Raw genomic sequence first — 26400 nt, forward strand, 5'->3', positions numbered from 1 at the left:
CCTAAAGTACTCTTTGGGACGCCAAGCTAAGTGCCGGCTGAAGGGGTTTATTTTCATTTTATCTTTCCCTTGACGCCGAGGAGTTCTGGAAATCTCGCAAGATTGTGAAAGAAAACATCTGTCATTATTTACTTTTAACAATGCGTATAAAGCAAGTCGTATAAAGCATCGTGGCCTGGCGAAGCGTGCGGGTGGACGGAGGGCTTCCTCGCGCCGGAGCTTGGAGCCGCGTGTGGACGGTGGACAAGACGACGGACAGATACCACATTTCCCCACACGAGGTTTTAGACAACTGCTGGGCTCTTGGAAGCTGAAGGCCGCATTGGACTTGACGGTAGAGAATCGAAAGGAGGCCGTCTAATCTGCTCGCCTCACGCTTGTTGTGTTTTCGACGCGCGGCGTTCTACACCGCCATTTTGGACCACTTCCCGCATGAGTGGCTACCCCAGTTTCAACAGCCGCCAAGCTCCTGAAAGTACTCTTTGGGAAGCCAAGCTAAGTGCCGGCTGAAGGGGTTTATTTTCATTTTATCTTTCCCTTGACACCACCCCCCCCCCCCCACCCCCACCCCCACTCCCCAGAATTTCCATGTTTTAAACGTTTCCCGGTGTGTACCCTGGATAAGAATAGGTACACCGTATCCCTGCGTGTCGTAAGAGACGACTAAAAGGGTTGGCGTCAGGAAGGGCATCCGGCCATAAAAACATTGCCTCAAAAAAAAAAAAAAAGGGAACCATGACAATTACAACTACATATGGGCAGGGTACAGCCCGAAGTGGAGATCGGTTTCTGAGGTTTGGGACATGGAATGTAGGGACAATGACAGGGAGATCAGGAGAAGTGGTGGAAGTATTGGTCAGAAGAAGAGTGGACATATGTTGTGTGCAAGAGACGAGATGGAAGGGAAGTGGTGTGAGAATGGTGAAGGGTAGGCAGGGACAGAAATACAAGTTTGTGTGGCAAGGCTGCCCGGAGGGCGTGAATGGTGTTGGTGTCCTGTTTTCTGAGGAGTTTGTAGACAGTGTGGTGAGTGTGACTAGAGTGAGTGATAGGTTGATGATGGTGAAAATGATGATTGGAAAGCTCTTGGTGAATGTCATCTCGGGATATGCTCCGCAGGTTGGTCGAAGCGATGAAGAAAAGGCCACGTTCTGGTGTGCGATAGAGAAGCTGATGGAAAACGTGAAAGATGAGGAAGTTGTTGTGGTAGGAGGAGACCTAAATGGACATGTGGGAAGGAGTATGGATGGTTTTGACGGAGTTCATGGGGGTTACGGATATGGTGTGAGAAATGGAGAAGGTGAAAGGATTTTGGAGTTTGCTGATGGAGCTGATTTGTTGATTTGTAATACTCAGTTCAAGAAAGAGGATAATAAGCTTGTTACATACACGTCAGGTGGGTCGACGACAACCGTTGACTACCTGATGGTGCGTAGGCGAGATAGGGGGCACCTCCGGGACACAAAGGTGATCCCGGGGGAGGAGGCTGTTTCACAGCACCACTTGGTTGTCTGCGACGTAAGGGTGAAAGGTGCGAGGAGAGCTCGGCGGGTGAAGTACCAACCGAGAATGAAGGTGTGGAGGTTGAAAGAGGTGACAGTAAGGGAGGCATTAAAAGAGAGGCTGAGTAGGGTCGAGGATGATGTGGTTGAGCTTGAAAGTGGTTGGATGTCAATGAAAGCTCGTCTGTTGGGAGCCGTTGGTGAGGTATGTGGATGGACAAAAGGACCACCGAGGCACTCGGAAACATGGTGGTGGGATGATGAAGTTGGAAAGAGGATTGACGTGAAGAGGAAGAAGTTCAAGGAGTGGCAGAAGGCGAAGGGTACGGGAGCAGAAACAGCAGAGCATGAAAGTTATAAGGCAGCCAGGAAGGCTGCAAAGAAAGAGGTAGCAAAGGCGCAGGAGGCATGTAGGAAAATGTTCGGAGAACGCTTGGATTCGGAAGAGGGTCAGAAAGCAGTATTCAGGATTGCAAAGCAGATAGCGAAAGAGAGGTGTGATGTGATGGGGGTGAGTTGCTTGAAGGATGAAGTGGGACAAATCGTTGTCGACCCAGATGGAATTAAAGGAAGATGGAAAAGATATATGGAAATGCTGTTGAATACAGAGAATGAATGGGATGGCAACATAGAGAGTAACCCTGTTTTAGGACCGGCAGAGAAGATAACTGAGAAGGAAGTTGAGGAAGCGATAAAAGCAATGAAGGGTAGAAAAGCGGGAGGGCCGACGGGAGTTGTGGGAGATATGTTGAAGGCAGCAGGAAGTTGGGGTGTGAAGAGAATGACAGAGATCTGTAATCTGGTGGTGAAAGAAGGCCGCATTCCAGTGGATTGGGAACTGAGTACCCTCGTCCCTCTATACAAGGGGAAAGGTGACCCTCTGGAGTGTGGCTCGTACCGAGCGATAAAGTTATTGGAGCATGGAATGAAGGTATTGGAAAGGGTGTTGGAGAGGAGGATAAGGAAGAAAGTGAAGATCGACGAAATGCAGTTTGGATTCATGCCAGGAAGAGGAACGACAGACGCGCTTTTCATTGTGAGGCAGTTGCAGGAGAAGTACATGGAGAAGAGGAAGAAGTTGTTTCTTGGGTTTGTTGATCTGGAGAAAGCATTCGATAGGGTACCACGCAAAGTATTGACATGGGCATTGAGGAAGTTAGGAGTGGAGGAATGGTTGATCAGAGTAGTGATGGCAATGTACAAAAGAGCGCGCACAGCTGTAAGGACGAAGGACGGGAACAGTGGTGAGTTTGAGGTGAAGGTGGGAGTGCATCAGGGGTCGGTACTAAGTCCATTACTATTTGTAGCTGTGATGGAGGTGCTGGCTCAGAACGTAAAGGAGGGTTTACCGTGGGAGTTGTTGTATGCAGATGATCTGGTGTTGATTGCGGAAAGTATGGATGGACTGAAGGAAAAGATGACCACGTGGAAGGAATGTATGGAGACAAAAGGTCTGAAGGTGAATATCGGAAAGACGAAGGTGATGGCAAGTGGTAAAGCATGTGGTGAGGTGGAAAGAACTGGGAAGTGGCCCTGTGCTGTGTGTAGGAAGGGTGTCGGAGTGAACTCCATTCAATGTACAATGTGCGCTGAGTGGGTTCATCAAAAATGTAGTGGTCTGAGAGGGTCATTAACCAGTGTGGCAGCTACATTCAAATGTAAGGTGTGCACAGAGGGAGCTGCAGATGGAGGAAATGTTGAGTTGGATCTTGGAGATGGCGTGAAGCTGGAAGGTGTGAAAACATTTTGCTACCTCGGAGACATGCTGAATGGAGAAGGTGGATCAGACTCGGCAACGGTTGCTCGAGTGAGATGTGCATGGAAGAAGTTTCGGGAACTGGGTGGCGTGCTGATGATGAGGGGAGTGTCGTTGAAGCTGAAGGGAAAGGTGTATGCTGCATGTGTGAGAAGTGTTATGATTTATGGGAGCGAGACATGGGTAATAAACGTAGAGCAGCAACGAAGGTTGGAAAGGGTGGAAATGCGAATGGTTCGGTGGATGTGTGGAGTATCGTTGAGAGAGAGGAAGACAAATGATGAATTGCGAAAGATGATGGGAATATAGCCTGTGATTGATGCTGTGAAGAGGAACAGGTTGAGATGGTTTGGTCATGTGTTGAGTAAGGATGAAAGTGACTGGTTGAGAAGAGTGATGGAAATGAATGTAGAAGGAAGCAGAGGACGGGGAAGACCGAAAAAGACTTGGCTAAAGATGGTGGAAGAAGAAATGCGGGCAAGGGGGTTAACAAGGGGAGATGCAGAAAATAGGGCAAAATGGAGAAGATTGTCATGGGGACCGCAAGGCTAACCCCCGCTCTAGCAGGGAAAATGGCCTTTAAAATGCATGTTGTTGTTGTACTCAAATTGTGAATTAACACTCACCTTGCCAGGGACGGGGTCAATGAGTACATTTTGCGTTCTTAAGTGGGTTAATACATGAAATGGATACTTAAGAATGACTGATCTTGATTTAGGATGACCTAAGGAATACATTGCCATATGTTTCATGGATGTACTCAAATTGTGAATTAAAAATGCTAATTAGTGTTAATTAGCATTAATTAGGTCGTTCTTAAGCGACCTAATACACAAATTGAAAACTTAAGAATTGGGAATTCTGATTTCCACTCCTATAGAGAACATTTTAAGACAAGTTTGAAAGATGTACTCAAATTGTGAATTAAGAGTCACATTTAGGGGTCTTTGGTGGCACCCCCTGGTTGCTGTGCAGAATTGCAGAACTTAAGAATTGCCTTTTTGGGGTCTCCTATCATAGATGCATATATTCCAGGCCTCAAACCTTTTGTACTCGAGATGTGAAACAAATGTTTCTGGGCTCCCGCACTACTATGTTGGTGTGCATTGCCATAAGGGACAAAGGTTTGATTACCAGGTGTGACACATAGGGGTTTATCTTATTCCCTACACTATCTAACACTCGAACATCCTGGTATGTTCACAGGTATACTCTTACCCGACAAACCGGACTTCACATGGAACTTATTACAGGTAGATTCCCTATCGCGACAGACGAAGCATGTTATCTATTCAGATCTACCTGACTAGATATTTCTCTACCCCACTGGACATAACAATATGTTGAAAAAGTCAAAACTTTACATGGGGTGTACTTACTTTTTCACGTGTGTGTGTGTGTATATGTATGTGTGTGTGTGTTATTATATATATATATACATATATATATATATATATATATATATATATATATATATATATATATATATATATATATATATATATATATATATATATAGTTACGTACCGCGGATAAGATGTTGATTTGCCGAGCGGATGGCGCCGCGGCCCTAACAGTTACCCCAACTAACCCGATTCCTGAACGTTGGCCAAAATCGCACCACAGATATTCAATGGGGAAACCTCTAAAGCGACCGAATGTAAAGAGGAAGAAGAAGACGTACAGAAGAATAACAGGATTTATTATTTACACACACTAAGCAAAAGGAGCAGTCAAGGTTATATACAGGGAAAATGGAAAAAGCAGGTGACACAGTGAAAATACTAGCTTAACTATACAAGCTTAATTAACCCTGGGACAAGACAAACAAAACAAACTCACGTACACAAGAAGGATGGAATGGCAGGAATGGATGCTGGAAGGAGGAATGGGAAGGTTCAGCTGGGGCAGATGGTTCGGGTTTGATCCCGCACGGGACGTCGGCTGGACCTCGACGGCCACCGATGCCACCGCTATCTGGTTCCCGCGGGGTAACGGGTTGAAGCTGCCTGGTGGAGCCAAAGCTGCTTCTCTGGCTCACCTCAGGACGCGTCTGCCGTCTCTGGCGCAACTCTTTCTTGGACCCTTTTTGCACAACTCTGTCTTGGTACCTTTTGCGCAACTCTTGTCATTCACCTCTCTTTGGCGCAACTCTTGTAATAGACCTTTGGCGCAACTCTTATAATTGACTTCTCGTGCAACTCTTGTAATTGACCTCAAACCTTCTCTCTCGAACCGTCTCTCTTTCTCTCTCTCTCGCAACGGCGTCCGCGTGCGCTTATATAACGTCTCGGGCGATCAAGCCGCCGGCCTTCAGGACACGCCCATCGGTGAGCTCGCTTCGGCCCTGATTGGTGGGCACAGGCCCTCTGACTCCACCCTTGATGACAATGGGCGGGCACGCCCTTCTTCCCCGAGCTGACCACGCCGTAATGGCGGCAATTGCAGTTGGCAGTATAAGTTTTGGGAATGGGAATGAAAGGGGATCTATTTATTTGAATTCGGTGCAATGGAGTATTAATTAATGGAAGACAAGGCCTTACCCTAATACACATAATAAGGATATAACTGTCAACAAGGGGGGAAATCTATGATTGGCTAACGTGTGGTGTTTATGAACTAATTACGGGACGCACTTTGACCTTTATACATAACTGGAGCAAGGAGGGCGATATTTTACAACAATTTACACAACAACAACAAAAAACAAAAACCATTCTCATATCCACAACAATATATATATATATATATATATATATATATATATATATATATATATATATATATATATATATACACTGGAACCCCGCTATAACGAACACCAGTATTACGAACTTCCAGATATAACGAACGAACTTCCTGTCCCCCGCATATTTAATGAGATTCTATTGTTTAGCGATTATGTGGGTGGACGTCGATGAAGACGTTCCCGTGACCAGTTCGATGACCGATGAAGAAATTATCGCCTCCGTTCGTGAAACAACACTGCAGTGTGACATCGAAAGTGACTCTGATGACACCAATGAACCACAAGAAGTTCCAGCAACATCTGATGTAATTGCCAGACTTGAAACAGCACTTTCCTGGTTTGAAGGGCAACCAGTCGACAGCATTAAAGTTTTACAGCTCCGTCAGCTATTATCTTATGCACGCAAAGAAAACCGCCACCTCCAAGAGTAAACAATCCAAGATTACCAGTTTCTTCACACAGTAAATTGAACATTCGGTGAATATTACATGTACTTGAACATTTTATTTATACATGAACTTTTAAACAATGACACAACAGCAATGCGTTTTTACGTTTTTTATTCGTACAATCGAACAATAAAATGTGCATGAATGAACAATACAAAGAGTTTGTTGTTTTGCATATGAATAGGTGTGATAGTATGGTGATTCGTACGTTATTCAGTATTACGAACACTTCACAATAACGAACTTTTTTTTATGTCTCCCGAGCAGTTCGTTATATCGGGGTTACAGTGTGTATGTATGTATATATATATATATATATATATATATATATATATATATACTGTATATATATATATACATACATACAGTATATATATATACATACATACAGTATATATATATACATACATACAGTATATATATATATATATATATATATATATATATATATATATATATATAAAAATACATACAGACTTGGTATTTAATATGGAATTTTTTTTTTGTGCGGGTGAACTTACTTTTCAAGATGACTTAGAACCAAAAGTTCATTGGAATTATGTTGAAATTATTCTAGATTTTGTTAATGTGACCTTTAAAAGAAACAAAAACCACATTTGACATTTCGAAGCAAATAAATTAATCCTTGAAAGTGATGTAAACTGATATCGAACTCAATTCATGGACAGTACTGTGTTAAACTTTTGTACGTTTTCCAGAAGTATCTCTTTATTTTGCACATTAACCAAAAAAATTTTTCAACAAAAACAAAAGCTAAATTATGACTGGGATTACGGACAGTAAAATTACAGTTCAGTACTTCGTGTAACCCCCCACGAGCATTCAGGAGAGCACGTACACGTCGAGGCATGCTGTTCACGAGATTTGCCAAGGTTTGGACAGGAATCGCTTGCCATGCAGTGACAATAGCCTGCTGCAATTCACGCACAGAGGTCGGCTGCTGGTCCAAGTTGTCGATTTGACGCGTTAATTCTGCCCACAAGTTCTCTATCGGATTCATATCCGGGGACATGGCAGGCCACTCCATATGCTCTACACCACGGTCAGCAAGAAAGTGTTGGATCATGCGAGCATGATGAGGCCGTGCATTGTCATCTTGGAAGACAAAGTTTCCTCGAAAGGCTGCACGAGCAAATGGAAGCAATGTTTCTTCCAGAATGACCCTGTACTTGAACTGGTTCAGGTTTCCATTCAGAACAACCAGGTCAGTTTTGCCCCCTGCATGAAAAGCAGCCCAAACGGTCACCCCACCACCTCCAGCTTGGACTCTTGGCACTATAAAATCTTCGTTGTGGGCTTCATGCACTTGTCTGCAGAATCGGATGCGGCCATCTTGACGATAGACCAGAAATCTAGACTCGTCACTGAAGGTCACGTGATTCCAGTGTCCTGGCTGCCATTGACGGTGCTCTCTGGCCCACTGCAATCGGCGCTGGCTGTGTTGTCTGGTCAGGCGTGGCTTTCTCAGGGGACACCTGGCACGATAGCCTGCTTGAACCAGTCGTTGGTTGACTAGCCTTCTGGATACAGGCACATTTGTCAGTTGCTGCCACTCAGCCCTAAGCCGATTAGCTGACTTGGTACGGCCATTGCAGCTGGCGATCATCTCTCCTTGTGGTTCTGCGTGGACGTCCTGGCCTCGGTATTGGAGTAGGGACACCCCTCTGAGCATTTCGTTTCAGGATCTTTGACACCTGACCTTGAGTGATGCCATACTGCCGAGCAATAGCATGCTGTTTCATGCCGGAATTTCGTAAAGACACCACAAAATGACAAACAGCATTGTCGAGTTGACGGACCATCTCCAGAGGAAGCGGCAATAACTTTTGTAGACATGCAGCAGTTGTTTTACACTAATACAGAATGCAACCTTAATATACCCGATTGTGAAGCCAATCGTCAAATGTACCTGTCCTTACATTTTGTCACGCCACCTGTGATATAATCCTGTTATTGACTTCTTGCTGCGAAAGACAATCAGTGACATGGTTCTTTCAACAAAGACATCACCGAAGTGTAAAAGAAACTCACCAGATTGATATACTGAGTTCAGAAAGTAAACCCAAGTCAAGAAAAAAAAAATATTCCATATTAAATGCCAAGTCTGTAAAAATGAAAGTGTTTGTTTGTTTGTCTGCGCGTGCTAATCGCCTGAACTTATAAGTAGTGATGCAACTTAAAATCAACCAAGATTCATGTTAAAACTTCAAACTTGCATGCCATTAAATAAGAAAGTCCTTATTTAATTTATTACTGCATCAATTACAGATATTTATTTCCCAATTGTCATATTCGAGTTGTCTATATGACATATGGCTTCGTAAATCACCCAAATCAACTGCATAGAGATTTATATGATTACAAACCAGCCAAAGATTAATTATTAGTTGGGTATTTACAACAACAACAGGCATTTTAAAAGGCCATTTTCCCTGCAAGAGCGGGGGTTAACCTTGCGGTCCCCATGACAATGTTCTCCATTTTGCCCTATTTTCTGCATCTCCCCTTGTTAACCCCCTGGCCCGCATTTCTTCTTCGACCATCTTTAGCCAAGTCTTTCTCGGTCTTCCCCGTCCTCTACTCCCTTCCACATTCATTTCCATCACTCTTCTCAACCAGTCACTTTCATCCTTCCTCAACACATGACCAAACCATCTCAAACTGTTTCTCTTCACAGCATCCATCACAGGCTCTATTCCCATCATCTTTCGCAATTCATCATTTGGCTTCCTCTCTCTCAACGATACTCCACACATCCACCGAACCATTTGCATTTCCACCCTTTCCAGCCTTCGTTGCTGCTCTACGTTCATTACCCATGTCTCGCTCCCATAAATCATAACACTTCTCACACATGCAGCATACACCTTTCCGTTCAGCTTCAACGACACTCCCCTCCTCGTCAGCACGCCACTCAGTTCCCGAAACTTCTTCCATGCACATCTCACTCTAGCAACCATTGCAGAGTCTGATCCACCTTCTCCATTCAGCATGTCTCCTCGGTAACAAAATGTTTTCACATCTTCCAGCTTCACGCCGTCTCCAAGATCGAACTCAACATTTCCTCCATCTGCAGCTCCCTCTGTGCACACCTTACACTTGAATGTAGCTGCCACACTGGTTAATGACCCTCTCAAACCACTACATTTTTGATGAACCCACTCAGCGTACATTGTACATTGAATGGAGTTCACTCCGACACCCTTCCTGCACATAGCACATGGCCACTTCCCAGTTCTTTCCACCTCACCACATGCTTTACCACTTGCCATCACCTTTGTTTTTCCGATATTCACCTTCAGACCTTTCGTCTCCATACATTCCTTCCACTTGTTTATCTTCTCCTTCAGTCCATCCATACTTTCTGCAATCAACACCAGATCATCTGCATACAACAACTCCCACGGTAAACCCTCCTTTACGTTCCGAGCCAGCACCTCCATCACAGCTACAAATAGTAGTGGACTTGGCACCGACCCCTGATGCACTCCCACCTTCACCTCAAACTCACCACTGTTCCCGTCCGTCGTCCTTACAGCTGTGCGCGCTCTTTTGTACATTGCCATCACTACTCTGATCAACCATTCCTCCACTCCTAACTTCCTCAATGCCCATGTCACTACTTCACGTGGAACCCCATCGAATGCTTTCTCCAGATCAACAAACCCAAGAAGGTATATGAAGATATATATTCTTTAAAACTCCAATGAGCCAGACTCTGCAATCTTCACTTGTGCTGTCCTATCTCAGTGGAAAATGCAAAACTGCATTTGCATTTTATGACCCAAGGTGCCTGGCTTCCTGTCCAGGTCGTGGTTCATTCAGTGTGAAACACAAACAAACCGATTGTTAAAATGACCATCAAATATCAAAAGCATAGGCGTTCCGGATCTTCCAACAACCCATTACGTATAGGCCTTAGGCTTCATGCCTCACCTTAGGCCGCTTCGGACAAATTAAGCCCAGGTTTCTTAATACAGTAGTGCATTGTTTCAGTAGTATCATTTTTGGTAATAATAATAATAATAATAATATAGTAATTATGACCATAACATTTTAATCCCAATGTCGTGAATGTAAAGTTAATGGATTGAAGCGGTGTATGGTTCATGAATTGATGATTAGCAGAGTATGGTACTAATAACCACAAAAGTAAGGAATTAGCCTCAGTTTTTTTTTTATAGTAATATCATTTTCGTAATAATGATAATGTAACATTAATATTATAGTAAATCTAATCGTAACACTAATCCCTTTGTAGTGACTGCAAAGTTACTGGAGGTTAAAATATATCATGTGATGTGGTAGGGATATGAACAGTGATGTGGTTTCTTACATTGAAATTTTTAAAATACTGTTTAGATTTTGATGATTTGCATGTGATATTTAACGGATGTTTATATAAATCGTTTAAATAAATCATTTGCGCCTCCCAATTGAAGCCCCGCCCTTAGGGCGGGTACCATTGCTAGTATTATTAATTTGTGTTCTCCATATTTAATAATAAAGAGCCAGGAAACAAAATCTCTCCACTCTCAAACCTGTCACCATCTTCCAAATCATGGTGGCATCTTGTCAAATCTGTTTCTGGTGTTTGTTCCCCCTCCATCCCCTCCCTTACCTCAAATGGCTGCACAGCCGACTCTGCACGTGAAAAGGCTGAATGTCTCAACTCTGTTTGCCTCGAAATCTTGTGTCCCAAACCACTCCCTCTCTGTACCAGTCGTACCCAGCTGCTCCTGGACTCTGTGTCCTTCTCTCCTGACAAGGTGGAGACGTTTCTGTCAATCCTCAACTCTGATTCTGCAACTGGACCAGACGGCATCAGCCCACGGGTCCTAAAATCCTGCTCTGACGCTCTTTCACGCCCTCTCTGTTCTCTTCACCCTCTCTTTTGCTCAAGGTCATCTGCCATCAGCTTGGAAATCAGCCAACATTTCTGCTTTACACAAAAAGGTGCAAAACCAGATCCTTGCAACTACTGACCAATCAGCCTGCTCTCAATTATCAGCAAAGTCAAGGAATCCATCAATGCTTCGGATATCAAATCCTTCCTCTTCTCCAATGGCTTGATCTCTGATCATCAATTTGGATTCAGACCAGGTCATTCGACTCTGGACATGCTGCTTCTGCTGTCTCAACAACGGATGGAGGTTCTCCATGTCAAATAGGAAATTAGAGCTGTCTCCCTTGCTTAAACGCTACACTGTCAATGTGTGCCCTGAATGGAGTTCTGTCATCTCCCATTCCTGTTCACGCTGGAGTTACCCAAGGCAGTGTTCTTGACCCTGTGCTTTTTCTGGTCTTGACCAATGATCTCTCCGACTCTCTGGAAAATCCTCTCCATCTATTTGCTGATGACTCCACTCTCTGCCGCTCCATATCGCATTCCTCAGATCGGCAGTCTGCAGCCTCCTCACTCTCTGCAGACCTGGACAAAATCACAGACTGGTCAAACAAGTGGAACATGTCTTTCAATCCTGACAAATCTCACACTCTTACTACGTCTCTCCGAAAAGACTGACTGGACAACCCTCCCATCTACTTTCTCAACCATCCTCTCCTAGAAGTTCTGTCACTCAAGCTCTTGGGTCTCACAATCTGCCATGATCTTTCCTGGGAAAACCACATTTCCAAGCTGGCCTCCAATGCCAGTCGCCAACTGGGCATCCTCCGTTGTGCAAAGTCCTTCCTTGGCACACCTGAGCTCCTCACCACATACAAGGTTTTCATCCACAGCTCAATGGAATACTGCTCTCTCCTCTGGGCTGGTGCTCCTGCCTCACACCTTGCTCGGCTTCACGCTGTTGAAACCAAAGCTTTCAGAATCGTTGGAATCTCCCGTGATTAAGCTAACTCTGAGGGCCTTTCACTCACTCACCGCAGGCAGGTTGGTGGTCTTTCTGTCTTCTACCGACTCCTCTCCGGCCTTGCACCCCCAGCTCTCTCTGTGCTCTGCCCCCAAATATTCCTACAGGTCGCACAAGAACTGCCAGCAACCCTCTGATGGTTAAACTGCCGAAATCTCGGCTCTCTGCTCACCTTCACTCCTTCATTCCTCCTTTCTCCAACCTCTGGAACAAACTCCCTTACTCTCTTCAATCCTACTCCTCCCTCCAGGTCTTTAAAACAGCTGTTCACCACCATCTCTTATCTTCCCCCATCCAAAACCTTGATCTTTTCTATCCCCATTAATTCACCCAAAATCCACATTTTTGAAATACCGACTTTTTTCCTGGAAGTCCTAGCTGTGTCCATGTGTTTTTTTTACCTCTCCCACCCCACCCCCACCCCCTTCCCACGCCTCCACCCCCAAGCCCTCTCCCTCCCACAGATCTCCCGATGTCCATGCTCTCAAATGCTGTACTTGTGTGCTTCCCCCTCTCTCCCGCTCCCTTTATTTTGTCTTATGTGTCCGTTTGTTTTTTGTCATTAATGTTAGCTGTTATACGAGCCTCGATCTTGTATACTAAAAAAGGGAAAAAAAAGTTTGTTGAAGATTTGATGACAAAAGCTCAGATGGTAAAAAAAAGAAAAGTAATGGTTTGAAACACACACACACACACACACACACACACACACACACACACACACACACACACACACACACACACACACACACACACACACACACACACACACACACACACACACCTCGTTTTGTCATTTCTGGTCTTCACAATTCTATCTCTCTCTTTTACACACACACACACACACACACACACACACACACACCGTTTTGTCATTTCTGGTCTTCACAATCCTATCTCTCTCACACACACACACACACACACACACACACACACACACACACACACACACACACACACACACACACACACACACACACACACACACACACACCCTCGTTTTGTCATTTCTGGTCTTCACAATTTTATCTCTCTCTTTTATTTTCACACACACACACACACACACACACACACACACACACACACACACACACACACACACACACACACACACACACACACACACACACACACACACAATTAATTGTACAGTATCGGTTGTTCCTAAACTTAAATATAATTAATTTAAAGGATTGTTGTAATCACGCACGCACACCTACTGCTGCGTTGGGGGGGGGGGGGGGGGGAGGGGGCGGGCGACATGGGCTAATAAAGGTGGCAATTGCATGGTGTTTCAAACAGAATTAACTCACTCAAGCCAACTGTTCATGATGTATGCAAATTCAAGAGTCAACAGGTTACACAAATCATAGGAAATTGCAACAAAAGCTCGCCAAAGTGACTGCCAATTGACAAGAGTTCACAAGACTATCTCAAACACAAACAAGTGTCATCTATTTTTTGGGGGTGTATTTCAAATACGACACATGTTTGTAACATGCAGACATTAAGAAACTTCTGTGTTTTTACATGCAATACAATGACAAGAGAATGGACAATTAACAACGTGTATGGAATTTGAAACAGACTCAGCGGAATATTTCCTCCGAGTCTGAGAGTCATTGGTTCAAACCCCGTCCGAGTCATAGCAAAGACTTTTAAAATGGAATGTGCTGCTTCCTTGCTTTGCGCTCAGCAATTAAAATGAACAAAACAATGCTGTGAAGGCAATGGCAAACCACCTCGTATAACCCTTGCCAAGAATCTGCTTCAGCAGCACCAACGCACTGTAAGAGTATGGTACATCAAAATAAATAAATAAAATGGAATTTGAAGCAAGACCCTAACCTCAGGTGGTATGTGCTTGCATGGGAACACCAAACCAGCAAACCTGGTAAACACTGAAATAATTTACTTTGCTTGACAGGACAATCGACAGGATGGGGAAGACGAAATGAGCGGACTGCATGAAGATATCTGCCATAACAAACTCTGACGCAAATGATGTACCATCTCACCAAGGTGGGCCTGCCCAAAGAAGACCCGTGGCAGGCTGTGAATGAGAACTTCAGAAGCTGGGGGTCTGGACTCGCTCTCAGTATCACTCCCCAGGAGCGTCTCCAAGTATTCAAACATCAACTGGACCATCAAAGAGGAGGAATTGTGATTGGCAGAGAGAAGGACAAAACCAGTTTCAGCACAAGGGCATTTTAGTTCAAGGACAGTAACAGAAGTGCTTTTAATCTGTGTATATGCCATCTCAAAATATTTTGGGAAGAAACGAAAGAAGAAACAATTACTTGCTAAATATGTCATCCATTTGCTACCAATGTGTATGTATGTATAAATAAATAAAAAAAAACACCTTTAGAGGCCATTTTTCCCCGCAAAGCGGGGGTTGGCCTTTTTCGGGAACCATGGTTGTTGTTGTTTTTCGGTCCCCTATTTGAAGCAATGTTTTACGGCCGGATGCCCTTCCTGACGCCAACCCTTTTTGCCGCCTTTAACGACAAACAGGGAATTACCAGTGAACTGGTACTCAATTAGCCGACCTCGGAAGGATGACAGGCTGAGTCAACCCCCCTGGCGTTAATTCAGCGATCGACCGGGATTCGAACCCAGGATCCTTGGATCCCAAGCCGGCACCCTAGCCGCTAGCCCAACACCAGGGATATGTATGTATATACTATATATATATATATATATATATATATATATTGTTGCGGATCCCGGGTTCGTCGACGTACTAAGGGGGGGGGGGCAGGGGGGTATGCCCCATTTCCCCACAAACTCCCGTTCCACACAGGCCGTTGACCGCTAGCGACTAAACTCGTGATTAACGGATTGCTAAGCAATTCCGATCGCCAATTTCCCAGTCATGCTTCCAAGAGTTTACTGGTCAATATTCCCAAATACCTTCAAGACACGTGACCAGAGAAACCAGGGATCAAACCCTCACTTTCCCACACCTTTTGGAATGCCGAGCGGTTTTGCACACGGTGTGGAAAGCGGCGTTACCTGATGCGATTTATGAACCCGATTCGAGCCTAATTCGGTCCCGGATGGTGCAAGGCCAATTGGAGAAAAGGACGTACCGCACAGGTGGGAAGTAAAGAACAAATGTACAGCCTTTTATTTGTACAAGGCACAGAGAACAGAGACAAAGATTTAGCTTACCCAGTCTTACCTATTCTAATAAACCCTGACTGATACCTTCACACTCTGACACACACACACACACACACACACACACACACACACACACACACACACACACACACACACACACACACACACACACACACACACACACACACACACACAGGGACAAAAGGCACTCTGGTTATTAAAGATCGTACCGATGTACGTACTGGTCCAAATGGGTTCCCCGCAGGTGCCCACGTGGTCTGGTGTGCGTGGCTCGATCCTCGATGTGAGACGTGCAGCCTGGATAAGGTAATGTCCGACGGACTGCAACGCAGGTGAGACGAGTAGAAATTGCCAACGCTCGCGGGTCAGCCAGATGGCGCAAAAGCTCGGCGCAGACGCGATGAGTGTCGGGCGCCGAACAAAGGCAAAGCAGGTGTCGTCTACGAGGCAAAATCCAAGTCAAGAGCACCACTTCGTGTGCGTGGCGAAAATCCAAAGCCAAGAGAATCCAGGTGTGTCCTTGGTGAAAGTCCCAAACGCAAGAGAATCGTGTCGTCCACGAGGCAAAGAGAGAACAGAGCAGGAGGACGTGGCGAAAGGGGCAATAGCACAGGTGTGTTCTCCATGTGGCGAAATCCCAGGGAAAAGAGAATCCAGGTATGTCTTCCATGATGTCCCCGAAAGCAAGAGATCGATAATACCTGCATGTTGGCTATTATCAGGCTTGGTCACTGTTACGTGTTCCTCCCCGACCTCCTGGTCTCGGTATACCTCCGAACCCCGGGAGGAGCCATGGCAGAAAAAAAAAATATTATTCCGTGTCGAAATCAATAAGGAAACCACACCAATGGTTATAAACAAACCAATAATATTGTTACTGATCGCGGTTTAGGATGTTGTTTGCCGAGCGAAGGCTCCGCGACCGAACAGTGGTTCCCCGACTCACCCAGAACTTTGGCCGTATCGCACCGCAGCTGCCCAATCTGGAAAAGACTAAAACGACGAAATGCAAAGAGGAAAAGGAATAAGACGAGAAGACGGACAGAAGAGTAATTGGATTTATTATACACACAAGCAAAAAGAAAGCAGTCACGTTTATTTACAACACATAAGACGCAGGTGACACAGTGCAAATACTAGCTTATACAGACTTAATTAAATACCCAGGGACAAGACACACAGAACAAACTCACGTACACAAGGGTGGAAAGGCAGGAGGTGGATGGCTGGAGGGAGAGGAAGGTCCAAGGGGGCCCTGCAGCACGATCGGCGCGTTTAGCAGCCGCCGTTCCTTCGCGGCCCTGCTCAAAACCGCCGTCCAGGCCCCAAGCGGCTGTTGGGTGTTGTTGCTGCTGTGGCCGCCGCTTGCTTTGCCAGGACTCGTCTGACTCGTCTGGTCCAAACCCTCAACCCAACAACACTCTTGCACATCTCCCTGTCCAACCACTCTTTCTCTCTTGGTCCAACCACTCTTTCTCTTTCTTGGTCCAACCACTCTTTCTCTCTCTTGGTCCACTCACTCACCACCGACCCCCCCACGCTTCTTTTGCGCGCGCCTTTATAGCGCCTCCGGCGATCAAGCCGCCGGCCTTCAGGACACGCCCATCGGTGTGCTCACCTCGGCCCTGGTTGGTCACGCGACCCTCTGGCTTCGCCCTTGATGACGACGGGCGGGCACGCCCCTCTTCCCCGACCCGAGCACATGTTCAATGGTGGTTTTGGAGGGGATGTAATTGGCAATCGAGGCTTGGCAATGACGAAAGGGGATGTGAAAGGAAATGGAGATTTTGGGGATGGGAATGAAAGGGGATCTATTCTCTTTCACTGGTGCAATGGAGTACTTCAATTAATGGGAGACACAGCCTTACCCTAAAACACAGAATAAGATATAACGATCGAACAGGGGTATTCTATTATTGGCTGACGTGTATGCTTGTGGACTAATTATGGGATGCCCTTTCACCTTTACACAGCTCCGGAGGCAGGGGGCGCAGAATAAACAATAATAATAATAATAAAGCACACAATCAAAAAAATACAGTCCTCATATCCGCAACACTGCACCCTCCTCCTCTTAGGCACGTCCCGGGCCTACAACTTTTATTTAGTGTGACACATAGGTGTAGTTCCCTCTACTTTTAACCTGACCCTGAGTGCGACAGTTTTAAAACATAAATAAATGTGCCCCGCTGCTCCATTGCACCCTGCCTAACAGACTTACGCCCACAGTTAACCGAATTGCGGAATGGTCTTCAAACTATACACTGACGGTGGGGAGCATTATTTACAATGACGCTATTTTTATTTACAAAACTAACCCAGGACCTGTGATTGTTCTTTCTGGGGGGGAGACAGTCTGCTCTGCATCAATGCACCATGAAAGCACCCAAAAACGCACCAATACACACCCAAGCACCAATCGGTGCAGTCACCATTGTTCAAGAATAAAAAATAAATCAACAACCCCTAACCCTGCAGGTGATCTCTTGCTCTTCGGCTCCCTCTGCTGGTTATTATTATTTGTTCTTCCAGATGTTGTCATTCCTTTGCTTTGCTTACTGGCGGCCTATTTGTATTAAAACTTGCACCCAATGTGTCCATTTTTATTTATTTTATTTATGGCCCACAGGGCCGACTACGTGTGGTTCACCTGTGGGGCATCGGTGCCCTGTGGCCAAGGTCCGCCAGCAAGATGTCGGGCCCTCATGGCCGGTTCCAGCAGAGGGGCAATGCCCCAACCCATGGGGTCCATAAGTGGTGCTTGGCCACAGACATGTGGTCCATAATGTGGTGCATCGATGCAGACAGCTGGTTCTGGGAATTCCTGGCGCACAATGGAGGACTCACGCACGCTCCCCTCGGCACCCAATGGCGCACAGGTCATGTGGGAGACAAAAGAGACAATTGAGCGAGGGGTAAGGTCACAAGGGTACACATCAATAAGGCAATGCAAGGCGAAATGCGTACGGAGGGCGAAGTGAGAAAGCTCGTCCCTACCGTACGTCACCCCCCCTGTCACCTACACTACCCTTGCCCTTACCCCATATTTACAAAATCTACCCATTTACAAATTCGTCACTACTGTCACGTCTTCCCCATATTTCTCCTATACCAAATTCGTCTCCACAATCCCTCTACTTCAAAATTTGCCATCACCAAATTCATCATCAATCCTCATAAGGAGGAAGAGATGGAACATCAAAGCACAATGTCACACCCACGTCATGATGCGTCTCACAATCCAAACATTTGCATCATAAAAAATAATCAAAACATGGCATGGTGTGGAGTACCTGTCACCTCAGGTGAGTGGATGCAGATGGTGCGAGGAGACGAGACTTCATCCTAACTACTTTCTAAATGACATTAACACACTTTACACTACCCGGGGTCTTTCCCCGCCAATCCATTGGCCAACTTACACTATGGGTTCTAAAAACCAATTCCCATTGACCAAACTGTGGTGCTTCTCAATTTGGGGTCTCACTCCCCCGATTCATCTCCCGGTGCCCTTGCACAATTTCTGGGCTGTGACGTGTAGCTCTCCCAGCAGGTCTACCCACCTGCACACCTCCACCACTGTAGTTGCCACCCGAGCTTACCTAGCTCCTCACCCTAACCTAACTAACTGGGGAAGACCCCTCCTGGCTCTGTCACCCCTTGGTGCCCTCTGGCACTGGGCTACCCGGGTCCGTCCTCCGGATCCTCGGGCCCCATCCACAACAACTCTACCGGCTCCCAGAGCCCACCTGCGGCCTCACCTGGCCGACATCCTCACAGTGGTGGAGTGCCCAACCAACTACACACACTAACAGGCTACACGCCCAGCCATTTCCACAACACTAATGCACCCATCCAAAGACCATTCTTTCACCCGCACCACAGATGCCAATATCCAACTACAATTTACCTGTACCCTCTCTACCTAACACTTACTCTACCCACCCCGGGTATCCGTGATGGGGGTCCACTCTTCCCCCATTCACACCTTCGCACCATCCACTCCACTCCACAATTTCCACCATACTCACTCCACGACCATCCATTCCAATACTCCAGATATTCCACACTACCATTTATTCCACACAACCATTCTCTATACCTGTTGTTGCACACCTGTGCACTCACACCTGGTGCCACCTGCACCCTCCTCCTCTTCCTGGACCAGTTGGTCAACACAACACACATCACCATCACTCACTCATACACTGCTCCACCCACCTGTTCAATATTCAAACACACGGCATCATCTCAGCTAACTACTCCCCTCTGAAACTTGCGCTTCCCAGTCGTCCCTTTAAACTATTGCGCTCCCACGTCATTATCATCCGCGCTAATCTACCTGCGTCCCCACTACAGGTATCCTTGTCACTAACTAACCTTAACGTCACCTAATGTCATCTTCTAGGGCCCTACACACAATATCCTAACCCTCCCGGGCTAGTTTTCACTGCCATCAACCCCATAAACCTAGTGCTCCTTTGCCCCCCCCGTCTGTGAGGGATGGTGGATTTGCCATCCCACCACATCGGGGAGGTCCTACTATCAATTTCGCACACCCAAATCCAACCAATCAAAAATTCTGCCAATCATCTGCCAATCACCGTACCAATCATCAAATTTCGCCTTTTTCTAATTTTGGGTCCAAAACACTAACCTCATCACCCGTCTACTTATTAGATCCTCTCGGTGCGCCAATTCCCTTCTAAAGCTCGGCTTCGTACAGCCGAGCAATGAACGCGGGTTCTTTGGTGCCGGCGGCTGGATGCGTCCGGCACTCGGTGCAGGGACGGGGGCTTACCCGTGCCGAGATCCCACGCACCACCTCGGCGCGGAGCCATCCAATTGCCCGATCTCGACCTGCCGGAACGTCTCAATAGAAAGTGGTCGCCATGACGACCCTTCCTATCGGGCTGCCCGCTCCGCCTAGTGGAGCCCGGACGCGGCCGTTCCACGCGAGGCCCAGCGTGGATCGCATACGGCGGTCCTTTCGAACCCGCCGTGGCTCGGATCCCCGCTGGTTCTCGCGGCACGCGAAGCCCGGCACGCACCGAGGGCCCGATTCGGCTAAAAGTCGCTCTAACCGCTAACCCGGTTACCGTCGATGCCTCACCTGCATGGTTACACGCATACGCTACCCCTTTCTTGCTCATACCTCCAGCTGTTCCCATGCTCCTCGTACCTTTCCTTACACACCTCGGTACACTCATTCCGCTCACAGACTTGGTCACACACCTGACCACCGAGCACCTTGGCACACATTCGTCGCTCGCACACCTCACCAACACACCTCTTCGCGCCCCTTCCTCGGTCACCTCCTCTGTGACAATCACAGGTGTGCTTTCACTTGCACACCCAACCACGTGCCTCACGACCAACTCAAGTGTGCATTCCCACACACGCTCTACCATTCCAGGTGTGCATCCTTCCATTCCAGGTGTACATCCTCGCTCACCTGTCACAACCAACTCACGCTCCGTGTCACTCTCACTACTCTCACCTCCATTCTTGACAGCGCACTCACCCTTACTCTCGACAGCACACTCTTTCCTCATGCACCCGTCCGTTACACACCTTTCTCGCGCACACTCTCCCGTTACATCCTCTGTAACACTCACCACAGGCGTGCATTCCCCCTTACTCTTGACAGCGCACTCTTTCCCCATGCACCTGTCCGTTACACACCTTTCTCGTGCATCCTCTTGCGCACACTCTTTCGTTACTTCCTCCGTAACACTTACCACACCGCGCTTCCATGTACTCCCTCGCACACGCGCTACTACCGACTCACTCTCGACAGCACACTCACTAGTCGGCGCACACTTTTTCCTCACACACCCCAGGGTCGGACATTCTCGCACACCTCTTTTTTCGCACACCAGACCTGTCGCACACTTCACCAACGGCCTTTCACGAACACCCGGATCCAAACCAATCCCCAAGCCGACTGAAGCTTTCCTCACATCATATACATTGCCGAATATTTCGCCACTCACCTTGGCACCTCGTCTCCGCACCTCTTTTGCCACCTGCAAACTCTTTATTTGGTTAATGAGCATCACATCATGAGTTGAGCACCGACCTTGTACCAATTCCATGAGTTCCTCCTTTATCTCCCTCTTAGTTTCTGTCCGTCCCTTCTTAATTTCACTCACCTCTTCTTCCACTTCCTCTAATTTTTGCTTCACCTCTCTTATTTCCCGGTGCATCTCCTCAAGTTCGTCCTCTAAGGCTACCGTGACCATCTCTATGTGCATCCTCACCTGCCGGTCCTTTGTCTCCATTATCTCTGTCACCTCGTCCATCCTCATTGTCAGTCCCTCACATACCATCTGACATTGCCTCTGTGTCGCTATTAATTCGTTTTTAATTTCTTTTTGTGTCGCCTTTAACCCTCCGAGTACTGCAGTGTTCCTTTGAACCTGCTCCACTAACTCCGTCTGTCCCTCCGTCAGCTGTTCCACCTCCTCCGTCAGACCCTCTATGCCCCCCTGTAACTTTGCCGTCCCATTTCTCACCTCTTTCTCCATACGCTTCTCACCTCGCTTTACCTCCTCGCGTAGCCCCGAAACCTCCTCACCTACACCTCATCGTATCCCCTCTTTCATCTCCTCCATCTCTTTTGTAGATGCCACCCTCATCTGTCCCAATTCATCCCTCTGAGCATCCAATTTGGTTTCTACCCCGATTTTTACCTCCTCTATCTGCTCTCCCATTTGTTTAATTTCTCGGGCGGATTGCTCCCCTATCTCCCGCAATTTGCCTTCCATCCTATTTTCTAACCCCATTAACCCCTTTTTCACCTCTTTTATCCCGTTGTCTAACCCCTCAAATTTCTTGTCTAATCCCTCAAAATTATTGTCTAACTTCCCAATTTGGGCGTTGGTACCCCTCACCTCGTCCCTCAATCGCTCACTATCAGCCCTCGCTTCGTCCCTCATTGCCCCCATACTGTTTTTCAAACCTCCAATTTGGTCTCCCATACTCATCTGTACAGCTGCCTGTAGCTGCGCAATGAGGGCCTGTATGTCAATCGGCTGCATGTTAAAGCCCGCTGATACAGCGGGCTCGGCTACCGCGCGCTCGTGCGAGGCGCCTTTTTGCGCGCCTGAAACCTCGTGCGCGAGAGCGCCATTTTGTGCGCCTGATACCCCCTCAACCACATTGCCAATATTCTCCTCCTCTCTTTCATCCACATACATTTCCCCGAGGTCCTGGGTCGATTCTACCCCGTCTATCTCTCCCACCGGCATCCCGTCGCCTTGACCAGCCATGGCGCGATTTCAAAATTCGGGTTTTGTAAAACAAAAGCAATTTCGGTACTTTGTAATTTTGAGCGCGTTAAGCGCGCTTCGGGTCCGATCTCACTTCCTGACACCAATTGTTACTGATCGCGGTTTAGGATGTTGTTTGCTGAGCGAAGGCTCCGCGACCGAACAGTGGTTCCCCGACTCACCCGATTCACCCAGAACTTTGGCCGTATCGCACCGCAGCTGCCCAATCTGGAAAAGACTAAAACGACGAAATGCAAAGAGGAAAAGGAATTAAGACGAGAAGACGGACAGAAGAGTAATTGGATTTATTATACACACAAGCAAAAAGAAAGCAGTCACGTTTATTTACAACACATAAGACGCAGGTGACACAGTGCAAATACTAGCTTATACAGACTTAATTAAATACCCAGGGACAAGACACACAGAACAAACTCACGTACACAAGAAGGGTGGAAAGGCAGGAGGTGGATGGCTGGAGCGAGAGGAAGGTCCAAGGGGGTCCTGCAGCACGATCGGCGCGTTTAGCAGCCGCCGTTCCTTCGCGGCCCTGCTCAAAACCGCCGCCCAGGCCCCAAGCGGCTGTTGGGTGTTGTTGCTGCTGTGGCCGCCGCTTGCTTTGCCAGGACTCGTCTGACTCGTCTGGTCCAAACCCTCAACCCAACAACACTCTTGCATGTCTCCCTGTCCAACCACTCTTTCTCTCTTGGTCCAACCACTCTTTCTTGGTCCAACCACTCTTTCTCTCTCTTGGTCCACTCACTCCTCACCACCGACCCCCCCCACGCTTCTTGTGCGCGCGCCTTTATAGCGCCTCCGGCGATCAAGCCGCCGGCCTTCAGGACACGCCCATCGGTGTGCTCACCTCGGCCCTGGTTGGTCACGCGACCCTCTGGCTCCGCCCTTGATGACGGGCGGGCACGCCCCTCTTCCCCGACCCGAGCACATGTTCAATGGTGGTTTTGGAGGGGATGTAATTGGCAATCGAGGCTTGGCAATGACGAAAGGGGATGTGAAAGGAAATGGAGATTTTGGGGATGGGAATGAAAGGGGATCTATTCTCTTTCACTGGTGCAATGGAGTACTTCAATTAATGGGAGACACAGCCTTACCCTAAAACACAGAATAAGATATAACTATCGAACAGGGGTATTCTATTATTGGCTGACGTGTATGCTTGTGGACTAATTATGGGATGCCCTTTCACCTTTACACAGCTCCGGAGGCAGGGGGCGCAGAATAAACAATAATAATAATAATAAAGCACACAATCAAAAAAATACAGTCCTCATATCCACAACAATATATTAAAAACCACACAGGAATAACATTACCAATAATGCTAGCAAATCCAGACAATCAATATATCTTAGGATGGTACCACCACTAAGTCACATAACTCACTGCGTTCCCAGTGACTGGAACAGAAACCCCTCAATATCTCAATAACTCAACGGGGATGAGGCGAAGGGGCAATGGCGAGTAAGGAGGTGTAGGCAAGGCGTGGACTGTCACATGATCCACACCAACAGCAAACGGGCAGTGGAAAGGGAACTCCCCAAAGACGTGATCCAGACGTGCACATGCACCGTTCAATCAGCAAACCGCAGTGCAATCTTCAGACGCCGCTTTAGTGCACACTCAGCCCCGGCAGACCACCGGAGGGTGAGACCAGCGGACGCGGCAGAAACCTTTTCCAGCGAACGACACGCGAGGGTCCAAAATGGCGGCCGGCTCTCGCTCGAGCCGGAGCCTCTAGGCAAGGATTCTCCGGAACCTCAATGCCGATACCTGACTACGCAGGTTCCTCAATACTCCGGCGATAACACCTATCGCACGAACTTCCTTTCCAGGTCTCAAAGTTCACTCGCGACGTTCGCTCGACCACGCCCGTTACAGAGCTTCGACACGCGTCTTCCCCGACCTTTTCCTCACGACCTCTTTTTCCTCGCTCGACGTCTTCCGGTGCACGATCCGATTTCCTGTTTCATTTTTACCATGAGCGCTTTTAACCTTTTAATCACAATAACCATTTCCTTTCAACAACAATAATCGCCGTTTCCTTCCAACCCCGATAAGAATAATAATACCTAACCAGAAATGTTTCACGTGGATGAAAACCACCACCATGGAAGGGCCGAATCCGTAACAGTCACACCCTTCAAAATGTTCAGAGCCTCTCATTGCCTGAGGCTTGCCGCATCATGGAAACGGGTTGTCCTGCCCCCTTACTGGTCACGTGGGCCTGTACTTCTGGCCACGCCTCTCTGCACATCATAATGGCCACGCCTTTAACCAACGAACATCCTGCCTAACCTCAACGCATATTGGTCTTTTCTTTACTACACACTGGGAAGGGGCTAATCTGTACATTCAATAGAAAATAACTAACTAATGCAGGCTACATGTTGTCGTGCAATTTGACTATCGGGAGTTTGCCTTTATGGCACAACTACAAAACAAACACACACACACACACACACACACACACACACACACACACACACACACACACACACACACACACACACACACACAGAGCCAGAAATATGGTCATTTTTGAAATTCGTGTGAAGGAAATAAAAAATTGTATTTCAAAACAAATTCCGACAAGAAAGTGATGTACATAACATGTCATTTATTTGTGGAAAAGAACATCGAGGAGATGTGTACCATTTCGTCTGACACATTCCTCCAATCTTGGACACCAATTATTCATGACGTTCTGCAACATGGCCACGTCAATATCATCGATTTCGCGTCTGATGTTTTTCCTAAGTTCATGAAGAGTTTGTGGACAGTTAACATACACTTTATCCTTTAGATATGACCACAAGAAATAATCACATATAGTCAAATCGGGTGACCTCGCTGGCCATGGAATACCGCCGTTTCTGGAAATGACATTCTTTGGAAAGAGCGCCCTTACAGTAGTCATGACCCTCTGGCGGTGTGGGAGGTTGCAACATCTTGCTGAAACCACGTCATTGGGCTCACTTCTGCAAAACTAAATCAGAAAAAATAAAAATAATAAAATGCAAATCATGTACTTCAATATGAATGAATGAATGAATGATCGTTTTAAGGCCATTTTCCACACTAGAGTGGGGGCTAGCCTTGCGGCCCCATGACAATCATGGTTCCCTTTTTGAGGCAATGTTTTTATGGCTGGATGCCCTTCCTGACGCCAACCCTCAGTCACCTCTTACGATGCGCAGGGAAACGGTGTACCTATTCTAAACCGGGGTACACACTGGGATCATGTACTTCAATATCATGAATGAATTTATTTTGAAATACAATTGTTTATTTCCTTCACAAGAATTTCAAAAATGACCATATAACATTTCTGGCTCAACCTGTTTGGTTTAGACATATAGTTTGGTTTGCTCTTTGTTGTTGAAGTGTGCGGCGTCACCATGCCGAGATCAAAAGAGCTCTCTGAGGCCTTCAGAAAGAAGGTTATAGATGCCTACGAGTCTGGGAAGGGATTTAAAAAGATCTCCAAACAATTTGAAATCAATCATTCGACTGTCCGGAAGATCATCTACAAGTGGAGAAGATTCCAAAACAACTGCCAACTTGTTTTGCAAACTTCAAGCGGGCTTTCATGTGTCTTTCACGGAGGA

The 26400-nt window shown here is 46.9% G+C and overlaps 1 protein-coding gene across 4 annotated transcripts in view; it reads right to left on the reverse strand.

Moving 5' to 3' along the window:
• The window catches only part of LOC137434113 (uncharacterized), an 82008-nt gene that overhangs the window by 17466 nt on the left and 38142 nt on the right, over window positions 1-26400 (reverse strand). For all 4 annotated transcript variants that reach the window (XM_068126795.2, XM_078785758.1, XM_068126796.2 and 1 more), the window contains one exon: window positions 14366-14486. In XM_068126795.2, coding sequence (XP_067982896.1) covers window positions 14366-14486 — 121 coding nt within the window. The remainder of the gene's footprint in view (window positions 1-14365; window positions 14487-26400) is intronic.

The sequence above is a fragment of the Myxine glutinosa genome, chromosome 10, assembly GCF_964187855.1.
Source record: "Myxine glutinosa chromosome 10, kmMyxGlut1.1, whole genome shotgun sequence".
NCBI classification, from domain to species: domain Eukaryota; kingdom Metazoa; phylum Chordata; class Myxini; order Myxiniformes; family Myxinidae; genus Myxine; species Myxine glutinosa.